General features: G+C 44.8%; 1 protein-coding gene across 11 annotated transcripts in view; it reads right to left on the bottom strand.

Annotated features, from left to right (window-relative positions):
* Positions 1 to 245: 245 nt before the first annotated feature.
* The window catches only part of AKAP9 (A-kinase anchoring protein 9), a 174841-nt gene continuing 153124 nt past the window's right edge, over positions 246 to 21962 (bottom strand). For 9 of the 11 annotated variants that reach the window (XM_084786927.1, XM_084786924.1, XM_084786926.1 and 6 more), the window contains 13 exons: positions 20449 to 20593; positions 17756 to 17975; positions 16944 to 17094; positions 11618 to 12286; positions 11017 to 11222; positions 10356 to 10461; positions 8203 to 8385; positions 6887 to 7087; positions 5965 to 6197; positions 4286 to 4371; positions 3102 to 3231; positions 2469 to 2608; positions 246 to 782 (listed from right to left, as the gene is read on the bottom strand). In XM_084786927.1, coding sequence (XP_084643053.1) covers positions 745 to 782; positions 2469 to 2608; positions 3102 to 3231; positions 4286 to 4371; positions 5965 to 6197; positions 6887 to 7087; positions 8203 to 8385; positions 10356 to 10461; positions 11017 to 11222; positions 11618 to 12286; positions 16944 to 17094; positions 17756 to 17975; positions 20449 to 20593 — 2508 coding nt within the window. In that variant the 3' untranslated portion in view covers positions 246 to 744. The remainder of the gene's footprint in view (positions 783 to 2468; positions 2609 to 3101; positions 3232 to 4285; positions 4372 to 5964; positions 6198 to 6886; positions 7088 to 8202; positions 8386 to 10355; positions 10462 to 11016; positions 11223 to 11617; positions 12287 to 16943; positions 17095 to 17755; positions 17976 to 20448; positions 20594 to 21962) is intronic. The other 2 variants (XM_084786921.1, XM_084786928.1) reach the window with 2 other exon arrangements.

Below are 21962 nucleotides of genomic sequence, written 5' to 3' on the forward strand. Positions count from 1 at the left end.
CTAGATTTGTGAGGAGGCGTCTTTGGACATGAATACCAAATAATAAAGATAAATGAAAATGCAAACTTGTGTTGAAAACACCATCATGGATAGTTTATACAAAGGCACATTTACAATTCTTTAATGGAGGGAGAGAAACCCAGTTTTTAGATCCTGAGTTCTCCCTATTTGAGACACATAACAAGGTGATAGGTACCATGAGGTGTGGCTTAGTTAAAAGTCAAGAAGTTTCAAATACAGGATGATGAAAATGGTGAAGTCATTTTTATTTCAGTACTTGACAAAATACCCCATAAAGTTCAAACTTCTACCATTATACAAAAATAGGTCTCTACGAGTGATATGTTCTGTCTTCATCACCAGTAGCAAATATATTAGGCAGAAACATGTAACTTCAGTAGCTCATTAAGAAAAGTTCAGGACACTGCAAGCTACACATTCAGCAGCATTGTCATTTGAAAAAGTTTTAATCTTTTCACCCTTACAAATACACAAAGTTTATAATTTAATCATTTAAATTAGCATTCCACAAATATACATGTTATTTTATGATTATTGTGCATGAACACAATGCTTATATACACAAACTCCAGTTTGTCTTCATGTGCTGGCAAGGATTTGGATACAATCATAAGCTGTGTTTGTATTGGTCCCATTGAATATTCACAATACAAAAGCACAAAAGAGCCATTGACTCACAAAAGGGAATCTATTTAATATTTATTAAATTAATGTTTCAAAGGATTATCTCCTCATGCCAGTATGAAACTGTGTAGATGAACCTGTAAAAATAAAAAGCAGGACAATTAGATTGCTGCCTGTATCAGGGCAGCAGCTGACACAGGCGGATGGTCTGTTTAAAACCATCTCAAAATGTTGGGGACCAGTGAGATGTTTTAATGGCTGAGGTGCTGCCAAGCTTGAAAATCTGAGTTTGATCCCTGGAACCCACACAGTGGATGGACAGAGCCAGTATCTGCAAGTTTTCTCAATGCCATGCTCATGCTGTGGCAAAGATGTGCAAACACATACACAAATAAGACCCCAATGTCTTCAGACCTCAACTTAAAATTTTTTTTAAAAATAAAGATTTAGTGCGTGCTTGTGTGATGCCTGTGTGCATGCACGTTTGTGTGTAGTTTGGTATAGGATGCCCTAAAGCACTGGGTGTCCTGGAGCTCGAGTTACAGGTCGTTGTGAGCGACCTGAAACTGGGTGCTGGGAACTGAGTGCAGGTTCTCTAGAACAGTGTGTGGTCTTTACCACAGAGCTGTCTCTTCTGTCCTCATCACGTGGACTTAGTTCTGAGAGGCTGACTGTATGGAGGAGCCACCACTCTGGCCGTATAGAGTAAGGCAATGCCAGCGTGCTCCACGAATTCCCGACAGTCACTTGGGCTGATAAATGATGTCTTGACAACAAGCTAAGCTAACTTTAAGTAGCTGTAGTCCACAGTGTACAGTATTAATAGAGAAAGAACCTTTACAAAATGATGAGGGCGGGAGGACCTGGGTTTGATCTCCAGCACCCACAGGCAGCTCACAACCATCTGCAACTCAAGTCCTAGGAGATCTGACATCCTCTCCTGGCCTCTGCAGGCATCAGGCATGCAAGGTGTAATAAGCAGTTAACACATGGAGGCAAAACATCCATACACACAATAAAAACAAAAACTCCATCAAAGTGGATGGCTAGCACAATAACTTAAACTAAAATGACTCAGTCTCTAGGCTAGTAGTGAGTGAAGGAAGACGGAAGTTTTCTCACAATGATGAATGAAATCTACCTCTACATAAAGTATGATACTTTGCGAATAGTTCTGAGGAGAATAAAAGATTGTTCTTACAAGGTATATCTGTAAAAATGTCTTAAAAATTACGATTTTATCCATGTTTGTGTGTAGGTGATATCCCACAGTGCAGGTCAGAGGGAAGCTTGTAGGAGTTGGTTTTTCTCCTACCTTGTGGGTTGTGAGGATTGGAGAGGTGCTCAGGCTTGGAGGCAGGCACCTTTCCCTGCAGCCACCTCCCCAGCCCTTTAAACTCCACCTTTATGGAACATATGACACATATGGAACATGTGAGGAGAGAAAGATGATGCTTATAGTGTCTTACAAGGGATGGCTTGTTTGGAGTTGGGACAATGGGTGCCTTACTTGCTTAGGGCGAGGTTGCTCTGCCTTCTATCATGTACTACGTAGGACCAAGTTCTATAGTGGGCCTCACACTCAGCATACCTTACAGAGGGTGCTCATTGCGCATTCTGTCTATTCTGTCAGGGGTGCTAGTGGACACAGGAGTGATAGTCACTTCTCTGCTGGTCAGAGTTAAAGCCGGGACAACCTGGGAACTTATGCACTGAGCTCAGTGCATCTGATTTATTAACCTGAAGAAGCATGCCAAGGAGCTGGAGAGAGAGAGGGGTGGGCCTAGCATGGCCACTGCAGAGACGTGGTTACAATGCAGTACCTGACTGTATGGCTCCGAGTCGCCTGTTCAGTGCCTGTAGCCGAGTGATATAGTCTGTCAGAGCTTTGTCAGGGTCATACTGTTGCAGTTGGGAGCAGGCCAGGGAAGGAGGATTTAAATCCGCCGGAGCACCTGGGTACCTAGGGATTAAAGTATGTTCAGGAATCCAATTTGTCAGAAACAATGCAGCTAGATTGCCAGCCTGCCTCTCCTCTGCTCCACACACTGCCGTACCTGTACTTCCAGACTCCTAAACATAGGGTAATAAGGAAGCTACACTTTAATGAACTCAAGCACACCAGTTTAAGAAGCTTGCTCAGGAAACGCTGGGTCTGTGTAAAGCAACTTCTTGTGTGTCTACAGTATTTCTTTTTTAAAATGGATGGTGATCAATACTTCCACTGTGTAACTACAGCATATATTTATAAACACAATTGATATATTGTGTTCCCCATGCCTTTAGAAACCATTTAGAAATAAAACAGTAGATCTGACTCTAAGCTTTAAGATACAGAAACTACACATAACTGATGATGTCTAGCTCACAGTGCAGAGAAGTCAGAAGCCCTGCGGTCCACGGCTCTGACTCTAGCAAGCCCACTATGCTTACCCCAGGGCTTGGCAAGTTCTTACCTATTCTGCAACGGTAAGGGAGACCTGGGGCCGTCCAGATCCGGCCTGGAGCGGTACGCTGTGTGTCTTGGTTCTCCATACAGCTCCAGCCCACCAGCAGAATGATAAAATGGTTCAGTCTTTTCAACACCTAAAGAAATCCAGGATAGAGCACTGTAGTGAAAAAAAAGACTAAGTCTCGGAAGACCTCTGTAACAGCAGTAAGGGTTTAAAAGAATAGCGTAGGGACTGTGTACCATATTAGTCAATTTCAACTCTTGCTAAAGGAGAACAGTACGAACCAAAGAGCCTTTCGGTGGTTTTCTGCTTGCCTTTGACATGGCTATTTCTGGTATCAAAGAAAATAATCTCATTGTAATATGTTTTTTGCAAAATACCTACTTGTACCAAGAACAAAGGGTTTCGGTGTTTCAGAACGGTTTCGGAGTGTGCGCTTTGTGGGGAAAAGATGATGTGGGTTAAAACCTTACACCAATGTGACCAAGTCTTACCTTCACTATTCTACTTTACTGGAAACAAAACAAAACAAATCTGTGAAATCAAGGTTTGCTTACTTTCTGTGCCAACACAAGTCATCACGGTGAACATTTCCTCTCAGTGTAAGGAGGCTATCCTAAAACACTGTCAGGGAGCAGGCACTTTCTTTGCTGCTCAGTTGTCAGGACGCCTGAACACAGTACAGTACTGACACCACACATGTGTCCTGTAATTCTCTGTACTCCAACTTTTGGCCTCCTCCTTACTCCTCACTGTCTCAGCCCTAACATTTTCCTCCTGCTTTCTAGCTGAGGAGAGACGGAACTGTGAGTTAGCACGACTAGACAGCCATGTAAGCTCAGAAACATCCTGACGCTGAAGTTGTCACAACTTCAAACTGCACTTCTTCCACGTGACGCCAGCAGGCCTCCCCAGCCCGCTCCACTGTTTCCCAGCTGGTCATCTGGGACAAATGGCATGTGCTCTTCATGGCTCATGCCAAGCGACTGTAACTGCCGGTCAGTTACATGGGAGAGAGAATCCATGAAGAAAAACAGGACTTGGTGCAGACTAACTCCGTAAGTCAGTCTCTAGTTCTGAAACGAAGTCCTGAGCCTTGCTGAAAGGGTGTTCACTTGTTACCTGACAGCTACCACACATGCACAACTTCAGAGTCATGAGCAGAAGCCACACCATTCTGCCCTTACCTGGACTCAGCCCGAAGCCATCCCTGTTAATATGGATGGAACTAGAGCCTGTGACTTGCTGCCAACGCCGAACCAAATATTTCATTCTAGAAGAGAGCCCAAGACAAAGATCTCAAAGCACATCCATGTAAACATGTGTACCCACAAAATCATACCCGTAATTATGAACACAGAACACGTTTCAGCACAGTCACATGACTGCCTCTGCTAAACTACACATACTCCCCTGGTCTCTGGCCACATGATGAGGCACAGGGCATGGATGAGCTCCCCTCACACCCAAGACGCCAGTGTCTCTAACATGGCCACGTAAGTGGGCAGAAGAAGATGAAGGGCAAAAGTGGATAGAAAAAAGTGAGCAAAGAGAGGGTGAAAGGTGACAGAGGAGAACGAGGTCAGGCAGGGGAGAAGAGAGTGAACTTCAGCAGGCAGTAAGAGGCACCAGGGAAACTTTAGACCATGTGATGAGAAACAAAGACAGCAGTGGATTCAAAAGGAATGGAGGTGTGTCACCAGCTAGCGCAATTCCTTGCTGACTGCCCATTCTTTCCTGGGCTACGGGACTTTTTGGCGTACCAGTTTTAATTTCTTAGTGCCAATTTCAGGAGGATCAACATATGAACCTACAGCAGGGCAAAAAAAGGAGGGATGAGCCAGGTATGGGGGTGCATCCCTTTACTTCCAGCACTCGGGAGGCAGAGGCAGGCGGGTCTCCCAGTCTGAGGCCAGCCTGGTCAACATAGTGAGTTCCAGGACTGCCAGAGTGACATAGTGAGACCCCATCTCAAACCACGTTACTAAGGTTGATAGCTTTTCTCCTTCATGGAGCCTTCTGGAATTTCTCAGCATTACAGGGAGACTTCTGTTATCTCAGCAGACCATTTAGTGTCTTTTTTCTTGAACTGTCTCCCAGTAGAAAGGGAGATGCCACTAGGCAGGTGCCGTCTATTAATGTCCCCACTGGGCTTGCCCTAGCTTATGACATACACAATGATGAAAGGAATGAGAGGTGAGAAAGAGGTGGAGCCGGGAAGAGGCAGGCAGGCCAGCGGCCAGCAATCAGACAAACCCTAGCGCCTCCAGAGAGTTGCCAGGGCTGACAAGAGGCTGAGCCCTGCCAGCCCAGAGCTGCCAGGGCAGGTTGCTCGTGCTCCCTGACCTTGTCACCTCTCCCTGCCTCATATGTGACCCAAGTTTCTCAATGGTAGTTTCTGAGGAGCTTCCAGGTCTTTGGACAATACAGGACAGGTTTTAACTGGAAGTTGTTCCTAGCCTGGACAGCTGGGGAAGAGAGGCGAGCTCTAGAGGGTCCAACCCCTGACACAGGCGGACAGACCAGGGCTTTCTTCAGCTGGATGCTGTGGGTGGTTTAATTTACCAGTGGAGAAAAGAAACGTGTACCACATTTATATAAGTAGCGTTTCAAAAACAGCTTTCCCCTTTTATGATTGAGTGAGGTTTATTTGGATTTTTTTTTTTTTAAAGGACAGAGTGGACTGGAGTCATCAACTACTTAAGCCTGGAAAGACCTTTCTAGGGGTTTACACAGAACAAAGGTTCTTCTGTAAGGGTGGAAACCTAGAGAGAATTAAATGGAAAAAAAGTAGTCTACAGCGCCTACTTCACACGTGTCCTCTTTGAGAGCTTATGGCTGAAATGAATTTTCTTCAAGCCTTTACCTTGAAATTGCAATAGACACTCTGACAGCAGAGCGAAACCTGGTGAATCCCTTGGGGTGGCTGGTGACTGTCTCGGCATCTGTGCAGGTTGGGTGTTCCCCCATGCGGGCAAGCACCCCTAGCGTGGCATCTTCACACTCCTGGAAGCCCCCCAGGAGCAGCAGCAGGTATTTCTTCTGATATATGAGAGCTTTTCGGAAACTTGAGGCTCTCAAATATTTACTGTAAATTCTCTGTGTTTAATGAAAGAAAGAACAAAGACAGTGAGAAGCCATTTGCGTTGTTCTCTGGAGGAAGACTAGCAAATAAAAAACAGGAGCACTAGGCCACACGCCAGGCTGCTGTCTACTGGGAAAGTCAAGCTGATAGGTGATGGAATTAGCCTTTGGAGTACAACTCCTAAAATCAGAGTTATGCTTTAGATTTTAATCACATTTATTGTAAATATTTTTGTTGTCATGTATGTTTTTTTCATGTATGTTTTTAAAATATTGACCTTATTTTTAAAAAAATTAGTCACTCATTCATTAGCTTTTTAACTAAGCTCTATCCACTCCATAGTTGGAAAAATATTCCATACGTTTCCCTTCCTCTATTTTGGACTTAGACTAACTGGTCAAGGCAGCTTTAGCAATGCATTCATTCTCAGCATTAGCGAGGCCACTCCCAGCACACCAACAGTCAGGGATTTTGCTTAGGAGCTGTGGGGAGTAGGGTCACACTGCAGAGAGCAAGAAAAGCAGGGCTGAATGTGGGACAGTTCTGGGCGTGCCTCTCTACAAACCTATGACCAGGCAGAGACACTGTAATCACGGCAGACTGAAAAGAGACGCCCAGGGACGTAGCCTGAGTGGCACCCACATTTCTGTGGTCTGTTCAGTTAGGGTCAGCAGGATGCGTGTACGCACAGGATATTGCCTACCTGCATGGTGGCATGCTCAGAGTCAGGGCTCAGATTCTGAAGGAAAGCGTCATTTCTTAGTTCAGCTTTCAGTTTACACACTTTCGCTTCTGCCCTTTTTAAAGATTTCTGAAGAGCCAACTTTTCTTTGTTCCAGATTTCTTTTTCTGAAGCAATGATGGCTTCAATGTTAGCATGACCAGCGAAGGAAAACCTAGAAGACTGCAGAAACATGGCCTGTCATACCAGTCTCTCTCTCTCTCTCTCTCTCTCTCTCTCTCTCTGTCTGTCTCTCTCTCTCTCCTCTCTCGTGTGTATCTGGGAGGCGTCATTTTTTTGTTTTGTTTTCTTTGGCTTTTGAGACAGGGTTTCTCTGTGTAGCCTTGGCTGTCTTAGACTCACTTTGTAGACCAGGCTGGCCTCAAACTCACAGAGATCCTCCTGCCTCTGCCTCTGCTTCCTGAGTGCTGGGACTGCAGGCATGCCACTGCACCCAGCTCTATCATGCTGTTTTTCAAGACAACTGAATTAAATCACAGTAGGCTGCCCAGCCTCAGCCCTTCAAGCCCACAGCCACAATCACACACCTGTCTAGGTCTCAGTGTACGGTCTCTACTACTGAGACTGGATGGATGTGAGGGAGTGACTCTCAGGGTAGCTCCATGAAAAAGTTATTTATTTGACTATGTTGTTGTTTGCCAGTCTTTAAATGTAAGGGTAAATATAGAGACTACCTCTCTTCTTTGTAGCTTTAAAGACAAATTTAAATTGAGAAAGTAGCTTCTTAGCCTGAAATATATAATTTAACAGCCTTTTTTCCCCCCCTTAAAGATAGGGTCTCACTGGTGATGGAGCACTAGTCCTTGGTAGTCAGGGATTTGGTAATGTGGACCAGGTGAGCTTTGCATGCAGAGATCTGTCCGCCTCAGTGCCTGAGTGTGTCTGGGTTAAAGACACCTGCCAGATTATCATCATCTTTCTTTTGGTCATAAACCTAGTAACTAGTAACTGAAGACAACAATAATCAGTGTCTGCATTTGAACACGTCTTTCAGTGTGTCTGTCTTCAGGCAGCACACACATCTTTAGATCTCAGACTGAGCATGACTTGGTTTTCTCATGTACAAGGCTGGAGGTAAGCAATTCTGTATGTATATAACCCAGGGTGTGGTAGAGAAGCCTCCCCTCAGTAATAGACATTTTAATTATTACTGTCATGATATATAATATTTTCCACATACCCTAATAAGATTCATACATGATTTTTTTTAGACTATTATTAAAAGTCAAATTAGAGCAAAGAACCTAACTTTGAATGACGTAGAAAAAGAGACGTACATAACCTCTCCCAGCACCGGTGTGCCAGTAACACCTGATCTGCTCTTTCAGCTTCATGATCATGTTCCTTAGGTTATTCTTCTCATTGGTCAGTTGGGTGATGTGTCCTGTGAGCTCAGCGTTTTGTCTCATTAGGCTTTCTGTCAAGGATCCACAAGAAGAACTGGGGGGCACTAAGCTGTGCTGGAAAACCAAAGACAGAAGGTTATATAAACATGCATGGACCTGAAAAGTCTTCTGAAAGGAAGCAGGTGCTGACACAGGCCGAGTCCAGGAACTGGAACTCGGTAACAGCAGAAACCTGGGAAGCAGGAACACGGCTGGGGAGGGCACAGGAAGCAGGAACACGGCTGGGGAGGGCACAGGAAGCAGGAACACGGCTGGGAAGGGCACAGGAAGCAGGAACACGGCTGGGGAGGGCACAGGAAGCAGGAACACGGCTGGGGAGGGCACAGGAAGCAGGAACACTGCTGGGGAGGGCACAGGAAGCAGGAACACGGCTGAGGAGGGCACAGGAAGCAGGAACACGGCTGGGGAGGGCACAGGAAGCAGGAACACGGCTGGGGAGGGCACAGGAAGCAGGAACACGGCTGAGGAGGGCACAGGAAGCAGGAACACGGCTGGGGAGGGCACAGGAAGCAGGAACACGGCTGGGGAGGGCACAGGAAGCAGGAACACGGCTGGGGAGGGCACAGGAAGCAGGAACACGGCTGAGGAGGGCACAGGAAGCAGGAACACGGCTGGGGAGGGCACAGGAAGCAGGAACACGGCTGGGGAGGGCACAGGAAGCAGGAACACGGCTGGGGAGGGCACAGGAAGCAGGAACACGGCTGGGGAGGGCACAGGAAGCAGGACAGTCACACACTGGAGGACAGAGAATTATGCAGGCGTGTGCTGCTTTGGAGGAGCTAGCAGTACTTTGTCAGACTGTTTCTGCATTTTGTGACATCAGACCTCAACACTGCAGCAGAGAGCCAAGGAGACTTTAGGGGGCACCACCACAAACAGGATTCACATGTTTACAAACAGTCCTTTGGCAACAGCGTGCAAGGTACAACAGCTTAGGGAAGGACACAGATCCATGGTACCTGACAGTCTGCTTAGGAGGTTCTGCAGTTTACATGGGAGACACTGAGGAGGTGACTAGGGACAGAGTATATGGTATATGAATGGATGTTTCTATGGTGAGTGTCTGCTTGCATGTGCAGGTAAGGGTGAAGGTCTATGGCAACGCCCAGCTTTCCAAACTAGGTAATATCACAACCAGAAAGCGGCATGAGGGAGGAGGTGGGTTTAGCTTTGAATGTGTCTGTGAGGTGCCTGAGGTGTCACTGTGGGAAACATTTCTCCAAAGATGTCAGGTAACTCACTGTAAATATAATCCTGGACCACAAGTCAAAGGATGACACCAGAACAGTACAGTGGACAGTAACGGACAAGGGCAACATTCTTGTCACTTGTTTACCGAATCCACAGGACTGCCAGCAGCACCTGCACACCCAGGTGCTCACCAAGGCCAGTGAGAGTCATCGCTGGGAGCCAGGAAGCTTTACGGTTGTAGTTAGAGAAAAGCATACATGACCACAGACGCAAGAGGAAGGACAGACAGACCTGGCTGAAGGCAGGTTAAGTGAGAATACTGACACAAAAGGTAAGAAAAATAGGGCTTAAGAAAGTAAGCTGGGCTTGGTGGTGCATGGTTTTCATTTCAGCACCTGAGAGGCAGATGCAGGTAGACCTCTGTGAGTTTGGAACCAGCCTTGCCTATATAGCCAGTTCCAGGGCAGTTCAGGGCTACACAGAAAAACCTTGTCTCAAAATTTAAAAAAAAGAAAGAAAGAAAGAAAGAAAGAAAGAAAGTTAAAACTGTCAAATGTGCACAGTCACAAAGAGGGAGTAAAAAGGCTCCACAGAACGTCAGCTGTGAAGAAAGACGCCATCAGGATTCTAAGCTCATGGCTGTAGGACGGGAGGCCAGGGTCCTCTCTCAAGAAGCCTGCTCTCTGTTGGGCAGCAACAACAATGAATGCTAATCCCAGCTTCTAAGACCTCTTGTTGGGGGAAGAGAACATTGCATTTCAAATAAACAAAAACAATAAAAATTCTTCATTTCATCTTTGTTCTCTCTATAAAGAACTTTTAAAAAGTCTTACCTTATCACTTGGCTGGTCAGTTAGTCTCTGTAGTTGCAAAATAATTCCACCAATAGTCTCCTGAATCCAAAGAATAGCATCACCACCTGCTGCTTCAAACTGTAGTCTAAAAAGACAAAAAGTCAAAGACCTCACAGGGACACTTCCTAACACACACTGTTCACAAACACACATTAGCGCCTAGGGCTGCTCTGTTCACTAACACACACTAGTGCCTAGGGCTGCTCTGTTCTCTAACACACACTAGCCGCTACAGCTGCTCTGTTCACTAACACACACTAGTGCCTAGGGCTGCTCTGTTCACTAACACACACTAGCCGCTACAGGTGCTCTGTTTCACTTATCACTTGACTCTTAATGTTCCCCTTTTCTGGTTGAAGGTGTTAGCTATGCTCAGGTGTGTACGTTCTGCTAAAACATGCTACCTAATGTAGACATGCATTATCTTTAAAATATCTCTTCTTTGGTGTTGTATGCTTTTACTCCCAGGAGGCAGAAGCAGGAAGATTTCCCTGCACATGTGAGGACAGCCTGGTCTACAGAGTAAACTCCAGGCCACCCAGGGCCACATAGAAAGACCTTGTCTTGACAAAATGCACCATTTTCTCACTCTTGGCGGATCTGTAAGGTGTCAATTCTACAGATGAGGTGGAGGTCTGACCTGCTGCGGGCTTTCTGGGCCACGTGCTCAAGTTTGGAGGCCACATGGTGCAGTGTCTGTCTGATCATTTTCAAGTCACAGTTCTGGTCAAGGTCTCCTCCGTTCATCTCCATCAGCCTCGCGTGGTCCGTGTCCTTGGTGTCTCCTAACTTCTGCTGAAGAACCCACTTTCTAGTTCGATCATCAGCGAAGTTCCAGATGGGCGGCTAGCAGTTTTGGACAGAAAAAGAAAATACAAATGAGCATCATTTTATTTCCTTTCTTCAGGGAACAAAACTACTACCCATATTCAAAATATAGACTCCATTTTGGGATGATGTGAACATAACTATGTAAACAGCCCACTATGATTTGAAGTTTAAAATATTTTAAACTATTAAGGTCATCTTAAAATATTAAAATTACTCATAAGTTAAAAACACTATCATTAGGTGAGTGTACCCATGCCATAGGGTGCATGCGGAGCTCAGAGGCCAGCTTTGTGGAGCTGGCCCTCTCTTTCCTCCTTCACATGGATTTGGGACTGAATCCGGGTCTGCAGTTCTGACCCATGAGCCATATAATTGCCCTCAGAAATACTGGAAAAGAAACAAACATTTACCTCATTAAGATTCTGATACACTAGTCGTGTACTTCCCAGTTTTTCCTTGCTTTCCAGCTCTTGCTTTTGGAATTCCTGCATAATGCCCTGCAGTCGCTTTCCCTCCAGGTCCAGCTTGTACACCTGCTGCCTTTTCTCCTGCAGCTGCCGCTGCAGCTCTTCCACTTTGGCCTGCAGCTCGTGCATTTTCTTTTGGCCCTGGGTATTGGCCTCCTGTTCTGTCTGCAGCGTCTTCCGGTGGACCTGCCTGTCCTTCTCCATCTGCTGCCGTGTTTGCAGGGAGTCCAGTTTGTATTTCTCAGTCTCATTTAAGAGTTCTACAATGCGGCTGTGTTTCTCCTCCAGCTGTTTCTGGAGCTCTTTCAGCAGGTCCTCAGGAGGTAAGGCTGGAGGGGGCTGCCCATCGTCACCACGGCTCTGCAGCTGGCCGTGCAGCTCCCGCTCCTTGTCCAGGGTGCTCTGCAGTTCCCGGACCCTAACTTGCTCTGACTCTAGCAGAACCTGAAGCTCTAAGTTCCGGCCTCGTTCTTCCGATACCTGGGCATCAAACAGCACTTTCTGTGATTCTGTTTTCTGCTGTGATTCATTTAGTAGTTGCTTCTGTTCTTCCAAAAGTAGATTTAACTGTACATTTCTCCTTTTCTGATCCTCAAGTGAAAACTTCAGATCCTTGGGCGAAAATGTAATTTAAGAGGAACACATTAATATTAAAAATACTTTTAAAGTATATGACCTTGACTCTGGTAACAGCAACATAGCAGCATCTGGTGACTGAAGACAGAATTGTTACCCAGCAGATGATGGTGATTATTTAGACAGTCCAATGGCTTGCTTGCATCAAGGATATAAACACAACCTTCTTTGGCTAAATATAAAGCAGAGTACACTTCTCCAAATGACAATCTTTAAAATACATGTGTTTTTATGCTAGCTTTCAATGGAACATGTTTTAAAAAATTTAAGAACATATATGAAGTCTCAAGAGAATAACTGTAACTCAGTGTCATGATAAACAGAGAAGAATCAAGGGCACAGGGAAGGAAGAAGCCATGTTTAGAGAGAGAGACGGGAGGGCACGAAATGTATGTGGAATTAAACACAAAGGGACTCTGCAGAGAGGCAAGGAGTAGCAGGAGGGTAGCCCGTGAGCAAGAGAAGGCCATGGTGGCGGGCAGCAAATGAGAACAAAGAACGGCGCACACTGGCCCAGCGCCATTTGTCCAAGAGGTTTTCTTCCTTCACTGTATAGTTTGGGATTCTCTGTCAGAAATCAAGTGTCCATAGGTGTGTGGGTTTACTTCTGGGTCTTCAACTCTACTCCATTGGTCAACCTGTCTGTTTTTATGCCAGTACCATGAGGCTCTTTTAAAATTACTATTTATCTGTAGTACAGCTTGAACTTGAAGGTGGAGATACCTCCAGAAGTTCTTTTATTATACAGGATTGTTTTTTCCCCCACAGTAAGTTGAGAATTGCTCTTTCAAAGATGTAAAGATTTGTCTTGGAATTTTGATGGGAATTGCACTGAATCTGTAGATTGCTTTTGGTAAGATGGCCATTTTTACTATGTTAATCCTACTGACCCATGAGCATGGGAGATCTTTCCATCTTCTGATATCTTCTTCAATTTTTTTCTTCAAAGACTTGAAGTTCTTGTCATACAGGTCTTTTAGTTGCTTGGTTAGAGTTACACCAAGATACTTTGTATTTTTTGTGGCTACTGTGAAGGGTGTTGTTTCCCTAATTTCTTTTTCACTTTTTCATTTGTATATAGGAGGGCTACTGATTTTTTTTTTTTTAGTTAATTTTGTATCAAGCCACTTTACTGAAGGTGTTTATCAGTTGTAGGAGTTCTCTGATAGAAATTTTGGGGTCACATATGTATACTATCATATCATCTGCAAATAGCAATATTTTGACTTCTTCCTTTCCAATTTATATCCCCTTGATCGCCTTAGTTATCTGATTGCTCTTGCTAAAACCTCAAGTACTATATTGTACTTGTAGTGGATAGCTTTGTTTTGCCTCTGATTTTAGTAGAATTTCTTTTTTCTTTCTTTCTTTTTTTTTAAATTAATTTACTCATATTACATCTCAATGGTTATCCCATCCCTTGTATCCTCCCATTCCTCCCTCCCTCTCATTTTCCCCTTACTCCCCTCCCCTATAACTGTTCCTGAGGGGGATTACCTCCCCCTGTATATGCTCATAGGGTATCAAGTCTCTTCTTGGTAACCTGCTATCTGAGTGCCCCCAGGTTTCCCCATTCAGGGGATGTGGTCAAATATGAGGCACCAGAGTTCGTGTGAAAGTCAGACCCCACTCTCCACTCAACTGTGGAGAATGTCCTGTCCATTGGCTAGATCTGGGTAGGGGTTTGAAGTTTACGGCCTGTATTGTCCTTGACTGGTGCCTTAGTTTGAGCGGGACCCCTGGGCCCAAATCTGCTATCATAATGTTCTTCTTGTAGGTTTCTAGGATCCTCTGGATCCTTCAACTTTGCCATTTTCCCATGCTTCTCTCATCTAGAGTTCCAATAGGCTGTCTTCCCGTCTGTCCCAGTTTCCTGGTTAGTGAAGACTTTCATGGGACATGCCCCTTGGGCTAGTATGCAGATATAAGTGAGCGCTCCACCTCCTTAGTCATCAGGGAAATGCAAATCAAAACAACTCTGAGATTCCATCTTACACCCATCAGAATGGCTAAGATCAAAAATTCAAGTGACACCACATGCTGGCAAGGATGTGGAGAGAGAGGAACACTCCTTCATTGCTGGTGGGAATGCAAACTAGTACAGCCACTTTGGAAATCTATCTGGTGCTATCTCAGAAAATTGGGAATAGGGCTTCTGCAAGACCCAGCTATTCCACTCCTTGGAATATACCCAGAAGATGTTCCAGTACACAACAAGAAAATTTGCTCAACCATGTCCGTAGCAGCCTTATCCATAATAGCCAGAACATGGAAACAGCCTAAGTGTCCCTCAGTAGAAGAATGGATAAAGAAACTGTGGTACATATACACTATGGAATACTACTCAGCTATTAAAAACAAGGAATTCCCGAAATTTGTGGACAAATGGATTGAACTAGAAATGATCATAATGAGTGAGCTAACCCAGAAGCAGAAAGAGTCAAATGGTATTAGTGGAATTTCTTAAAGTTTCTCTCCCTTTAATTTGATTCTGGCTGTTGGCTTGCTGTGAATTTCCTTTATTGTGTTTAGGTGTGCACTTTGTATCCCTCATCTCTCTAAGACTTTTAGATGTAAATTAGCCCATATCTATCACTCTGCACAAACTCAAGTCCAAGTGGGGAGAGGAAGGATTGAAGGAGCCAGAGGTCAAGGACTCCCCAAGAAAACATACAGAATCAATTAATGTGGACCCATAGGGGTCCAGAGACTGAACTGGCAAACAGAGAGCATGCATGGGACAGACCCAGGGCTTCTGCACATGTCTAACAGTTGTGCAGCTGGGTCTTCATGTGGGACTCCTAAGGCGGGAGCAGGGGCTGTCTCTGACCTCATAGCCTGCCTTTTCCCTTCCCCAGCTGGGCTGCCTTGTTTAGCCACTATAGATGCGCCTAGTCTTACTGCAACTTAATATGCCAAGGCTGGTTGATATTCATGGGAGGTTTCCCCTCCCCTTCTCTGAGGAGAAAGAGAGGATGGGAGGATGAGAGGGGTGGAGATGAGAGGGAGGGAGAAGCTGCAATCTAGATGGAAAGAAATTAATTTAAAAAAAAGTATGACCCATGTTAAAATACCATAACGAAATCTATTTCTTAAAGTAGGGGTTAAAAAGAAGTGTGCAAACAATAGCAAGACTTGGCTGCAACACTATGATGACCAGTCTTCCTTCTGCAATGTGGAACCCTGGTAGGATGTGGCAGAAACTCAACTCTACTGTTTTATTTTTTCCAAAAGAAAGACATTGATAGTAAAAAGAAAAAGAAAGAAAGAAAGAAAGAAAGAAAGAAAGACACTGATACAAAATGGCCAGATGTTCACAATGAGCAAACTTTGCTGGATGCATACAATCATTAAAATCTTTGCTGGGTTTTGCTGGAGAGATGGCTCAGTGGTTAAGAGCAAGCATTGGCTATTCTTCCAGAGGACCTGGGTTAAATTCCCAGAACCACCAGGATAACTCACAATGGCTTTAATTCCAGTTCCCGGGGATCCAATGCCATCATCTAGTCTCCTCCGCTAATGCACACACCTGGCACACAGATACACATGCAGGCTGAACAGTCATATACTAAAACTAAAATAAATCTAGCTGGGTGCAGTGGCACAGGCCTGTAATCCCAGCACTCAGGGAGGCAGAGGGGATCTCTGAATTTGAGCTTGGTCTACAAAGTGAGTCCAGGACAGCCAAGGCTAACAGAGAAACCTTGTCTCGGAAAAAACAAAACAAAACAAAACAACTCCCCCCCCCCCCCCCAAAAAAACCCAAAGACCAACCAACCATGCAAAACAAACCGAAAACAAAAAACTGCTGGGCTTGGTGGCAAATGCCTTAGACTTCAGCTCTGCAGGAGGTTGAGCATGCAGATTCAGGAGCATGAGCAAGCTGGAGAGACCCTGTCTCATGGTCAAAGTATAGAGGAAAGGAGCTGGACGTGTGTGTACTTGGGTGGTGCAGTGCTTGGCTAGCATGTGGGACGCCCTGAGTTCAACTCAGCATACTGCGGAAACAAGACCCAACAAGGTGTAAGAGGTCAAGCCTGGAGAATCCCAGTACTTGTCTGTGTCTCCAGAAGTCTTCGTGCCTATAGGCAGAGAGATGTGTGTGTGTGCATGCGTATATGTCTGTGTCTGCGTGCATGCATGCATGTGTGTGTGTATGTGTGTCTGTGTGCGTGCATGCATGTGTGTGTGTGTGTGGTGTAGTGTGTGGAAAGGCAAGGGAAGACAGCAATAAACTGTATAGAGAACAGGTCAATCCAGATATACTGAAGGTCAGACTTTTAGAAAAGCCCCTAACAGAGGGTATCAGTCACACAGCAGGGAAGGGGAGCGCCTATCCCAATAGAGGACAAGCAGAGACAAAAGGCCAGCCTAGGGAAGGCTCACAAGCTGGCACTGCAAAGCAAAGGCAGCGAGGAGGTCTGTGTGTTCCTGTGTGCTCCGTGGCAAGCAGCTGCTGGGGAAGGGAGGAAAGGAAACATGCACACAGTGTCACAGCATTTACTTTCCCTTCTACTATGGCCTAGACAATTTTGCAACGGTATTCAGGGAACAGCGCACATTTTAAAGACGAGAATGCTGACAGCTAAGTGGAGAATGCCTTAGAACTCTCCAGGATACACAGAGACAATACCTCGAGTTCTTCTTTGTATCCTTCTTCGTGGTGTCCTGCCTTGGCCTTTTCTTTTTCCAAAGCCCACTGTAGCTCTAGTGACTTCTTCTGCTCGTTTGCTAATGTATCAGTAAGGAAATTCACTTCCTCTGTCTTATCTTTAATCTCTAACCTGAATGAGGAGAGACATGAACATAACATTATCCTGATGGATGACATCATCATAAAGAGACGCTTGCAGTCCATACCAAGGCATATTATAAACTAGCTACGCTATGTCAAGTCAAGGCTTCTAGACTGGTTCACTTCAAATGAACTACTGTTTCTAAAAGTACAATTTATTTACTAGTGCAAATAATTACTCTATTTATTTCCAGAAAGATATGATAACTTTTTTTTGGTCTTTTACTGCACATAGAAACGATGTGAATTTGTGTGTGTGTGAAATCAATGTCCAAAATAAAATGCGTGTACTTGCAGTATGCCTCTGGCAAGCACAACACCTGAGTACTCACACCAGTAGCACATCCTTTTCCTGTATGTTCTTGATTCCAATACTTGGCAAATACTAGGCAACTAAAGCGTGAAGTTAAACATCACTTAAACGTTGGCCAGTGGTAAGATAGAGGCCACAATCCTATCTAATAATCGTTGACTAGAATAGAGGTCATAGCAGAGGGTAGGGCTGCATGAGCGCAATTTGAATCCGGAAAAATCAGAGTTTTCCTGCTCATTCTTCTGCTATTAAAACTCCACGTGCCATCTGCATTAACTATTATGACAAACCAGTACAATTCCTCCCCAGACACTCAGACTACAGCAGCTTGGCATACCTGAATGCTTCTAATTCTTTCAGGCGCTTATGCTGGGCCTTGAGTGTTGCTCCCAGCTCCAGTTTTGTCTGTGCTAGTTCACTTTTTAGTTCTGCGACCACCATCTTTTCTGAACTCAGCTTGTCATGCAGCTCGGCCGCTCTGTCCTTCAGGCTGCTGAGTTCCGCCTCAACTTCCAGCTTGGGAGACTGCTTCTGCTGTGTATTGCCGTCTCCGAGTTCTAGGGGGAGCAAGGCTGGCGTTGAAAGATGGTCTGGCCATTCATGTGTGCATGGTAAATATTTTACTCCTAAATCATTTCTAATTAATGAGACCACTACAAAGACATCATCAACTGCTCCTGCCCCCCAAACTGGTAATTTACATGAGTGTATCTTTTTCTTATACTTCGAGGAGTGGAATGTTTCAGAACTCAAAACAAAGGGGAGTGACCAAAAAAAAAAAAAAAAAAAAAAAAAAACCAAACAAAAAAACAACAATGCATTTTAATGAATACAAGACTTAAAAATAAGCAACTTTAAATGCTCCCAAGTTATTGGAGACAGGAGCTTGTCCCCAGGAGTTTGTATATGAGGAATGACAACCATTCACACTGATGGTTTCCAGTGACTTCTGATAGCCACACACAACATTTACAGGAGTTACCCATGGCACAATGACTACAATGATCCAATTATGGTTGTTTCTTTTAGACAAGGACTCACTCTGCAACTCTGCCCAGACTAGAATGACACTCTCAGCACACCTCCTGCTTCAGTCTCCCAAATCCTGGGACCACAGGCATGAGCCACCGTGCCCAGTATGATTCAGCTTTTCAATTACAAAAGAGAATTTATGCGGTTCTGTCTTTGAAACTACATGAAACTTGTTCTGTCTTTAAAACTATAAGAAACCCAATTATTAAAGATGTAGCAAGTGCCCTCACCAGATATGATGAATGCTCCATTAAAACATGACCCCACTGAAAGGCAGGACTGCTACCCACTAAGCACATACAGAAGTAAAATCCAGCTAGTCCATAACCTTGAGAAAAGGGAATAAAGCACTTCTTCTGAATTGTTCATTAAAACACTAATATGTGTGCACAGCATATCCAGCTGACTGGCAACATGTCTGCCATATCAGCTGCTGGCAAAGATGCAAAGCCACAGAACACTCACACCCGTTAGTGAGCGGCATACTGGAATGGCTGCTTTTCCACATAGTTTAGGCTAGACAAGGTAGAGCACATCTGTCACCTCAGCACTTTGGAGTTCTAGAGACAAGAAGACCAGGAGCTCAGGATCATCGTTGGCTACATAAAGCTGAGGCCAGCCTGGCTATAAAACACCCTCTCAAAACTAAGCACAACGTCTGACATTATCTAATAACCTTGAGGATGCACATCCTGTGCCCTTGGTGATGTACTTCCTTGCAAGATGGAAGACTGATGCCCGCGTGTACTAGAAACTCTGAAACGGTGAGTCTGTAGCTGTGCTGACAGCACAAACAGCCAAAGGTTCACACACAGAATCTGCCCACACAACAGAAGCTAACTCAGAGATACTTGTCAGAACTTGGAAGAATGTCATATAAAGGTGGAGAAATAAGACACAAAATATACACAGACGGATAAGGGTCAAAGCCAGGAAGACACATACAGTCTAGGAATTTATAAAGTGGTGGAAAAAGTAAAGTAAAAAACGCTTCGTGTGAGGAGCTTTTGGAATAAGGGCAAGTTCTGCTGGATAGGTAAGCAATGTTCCCACATGCTCAGTTTCTTAATTTGGTACAGTGTGTACCTGAATTTTGTAATTATCTTTATGCATATTACAAATTACAATTTTGTAGGCTACAGATTAAAAATAAACAGGTGCTTTTATTGTGGAGTCTCTCCTATTTTAGGTAGACATCTTAAGAGGGACAAAAAGACTTTTCTCAGAAAACAGTCTTACAATGAAGAAAATAACCTCGACGAGCTGAACCACATCAATGTAATGCCTGTTTATTTAAATTAAATACAGCTGCTTAAAGATGCAGAGGTTCACAGCCAAACACCAGGTGAGCACAGGGAGTCTTGTGGGAAAGTGGGGCGGGTGGGACAAAAGTACTCAGAGGTGACAAGAGCTCCACAAGAAGACCAACAGCTAACCAGGGTCCAGAGTGGCCTGGGGACACTGAAGCGCCAACCAAGGACCATGCATGGACTGGACCTAGGCCCTCTACACAGATGTAGCTGATGGGTGGTTCAGGCTTCATGTGGGTGCCCTAGTAAGGGGAGCAGGGGCTGTCTCCGACATGGACTCTGCTGCCTAATTTCTGATCACTCTCTCCCATACCCCCAACTGCTGGTAGCACTCTTACCAGGCTACAGGGGAAGAGGACTCTTTAAGTACTGACTTGACTTGATGAGCTGAGGTGGACAGGTGGGGGTGGGGCTCCCCTTTTCTGAGGACTAGGGAAGGGGGATTAGAGGTAGAGGGCCGGAGGGCAGAACCAGGAGGGGATGGAGGGGGTTAGATGTAAAGTGAACAAGTAAGTAAATATAGCTGTTTAAAGGCAACTCAACAACCGCTAACCCTAATGGAAACGATACAGACGATCTAGTCCTGTTTTGAGAATGAGAAGAAGGCGTTTGAGCAGAAAGGGTTTTAGAGGCAGCAGAGTGACACTTTCAGTTGGCTCTGAGTCAGCCTAGCCTGGCAAGCACACACCTTGGTTTGCTCTGTCTGTTTCCTCTTCTCTTTTTGGAGTCACTTTCCTGCTGTTAATTTGAGCACGCAATGCTTTAATTTCAGCCAGCAGACTCCTCTTGTCAGCGTTCTGGAGACATTCCATGGCTGCTTGATATTCAGTGCCCTGTCACAAAGCAAAATGACAATCAAGTGAAGAGAGGTGTAAGGACAACGGGACTAATGGCCAGGGAGTCTGAATGACCAAGGTGAAGCACACATGCTAACTTTTCTTGTCCAGAAACACCTGTGAGGGTCTGTGGCGGACAGATGGGCCTTGATATGCCGTGCATTTCCTGGAAAATATGAATTCTTGTTTTTATTATTTGTTTACTTTTTTATTGTACCTGTGTACATACATGTGCTCCCCAGTGGGCATGTGCTAGTCAGAGGGCAATCTGTGGGAGTTGCTTCTATCCTCCCACGATGTGGGTTCCAGAAATGGAACTGGGGTTTTCAGGCTGGGCAGCAAGTGCTGCTCCCTGCTGAGCCATCTCCCTGGCCCAGGAACACTCCACCCAGCCACAACATTCTTATCAGAAGTGGGCTGGGTGTGGTGGCCCACGCCTTTAATCCCAGTACTTGGGAAGCAGAGGTAGGCGGATTGCTGTGAGTTCGAGGCCAGCCTGGTCTACAAAGCGAGTCCAGGATAGCCAAGGCTACACAGAGAAACCCTGTCTCGAAAAACAAACAAACAAACAAAAACCCAAACCAAACAAAAAACCAAAACATTCTTATCAGAGGTAATTAACATTACTATGTTATCTAACATAGACAACTTATTTAAATTTTCACCAAGTGTCCTTCATAGGTCTTTTGGGAAATTTCTGCAGAGTACAGGCTAATTTGTCCTATGTTCAATTAAAACAAAAGAAAACAACAACAACAACAACAACAACAACCACCACCACCACCACCAAACAGAAAAATCATGAAAAACAACCTTCTTATTTTGTACAAATTTAAGCCAAAGCTCTGAATCCCCTCAGCTAGCTTTTTCCAATGATAATGTCCTGAGTAACTGGAAACAACAGCCAAACTGACTGTTATTTAAACCACAGGCTTATTTAAATTTCATTAATTACTATAGGCATGGTGTCTTCTTGATATCCACCACTATGAAATTTCATCCCTTGTACAGAGGTTCATTTCATGTGCCACTGTCAGGGTACAGAACTACCCTTCTGAAGTCACGGCTTCTCCCCAGCCTCAGCTCCTGGCAAGAACTCACTTTCCCTTATCACTATAACGTCCTCATTTAAAGAGAGGGTTTATGTGGCATACAGAATAGCGAGGACATCAACAGCTGGTTCCTGCGCTACTGAGCTGTTTACTACTCTCTCTCTCTCTCTCTCTTTCTTTTAAAATCACTTATATTTTATTTTATGTGGATGTGTGTGGTTGTGTGAGTTTGTGTGTCCACAAGCATATATAATCTGCCAGAGGCAGAGGGAGCACTGGATCCCCAGAACTGCAGTTACAAACAACTGTGAGAC

Source organism: Acomys minous, assembly GCF_964271855.1.
Source record: "Acomys minous genome assembly, chromosome: 6".
Taxonomy (NCBI): domain Eukaryota; kingdom Metazoa; phylum Chordata; class Mammalia; order Rodentia; family Muridae; genus Acomys; species Acomys minous.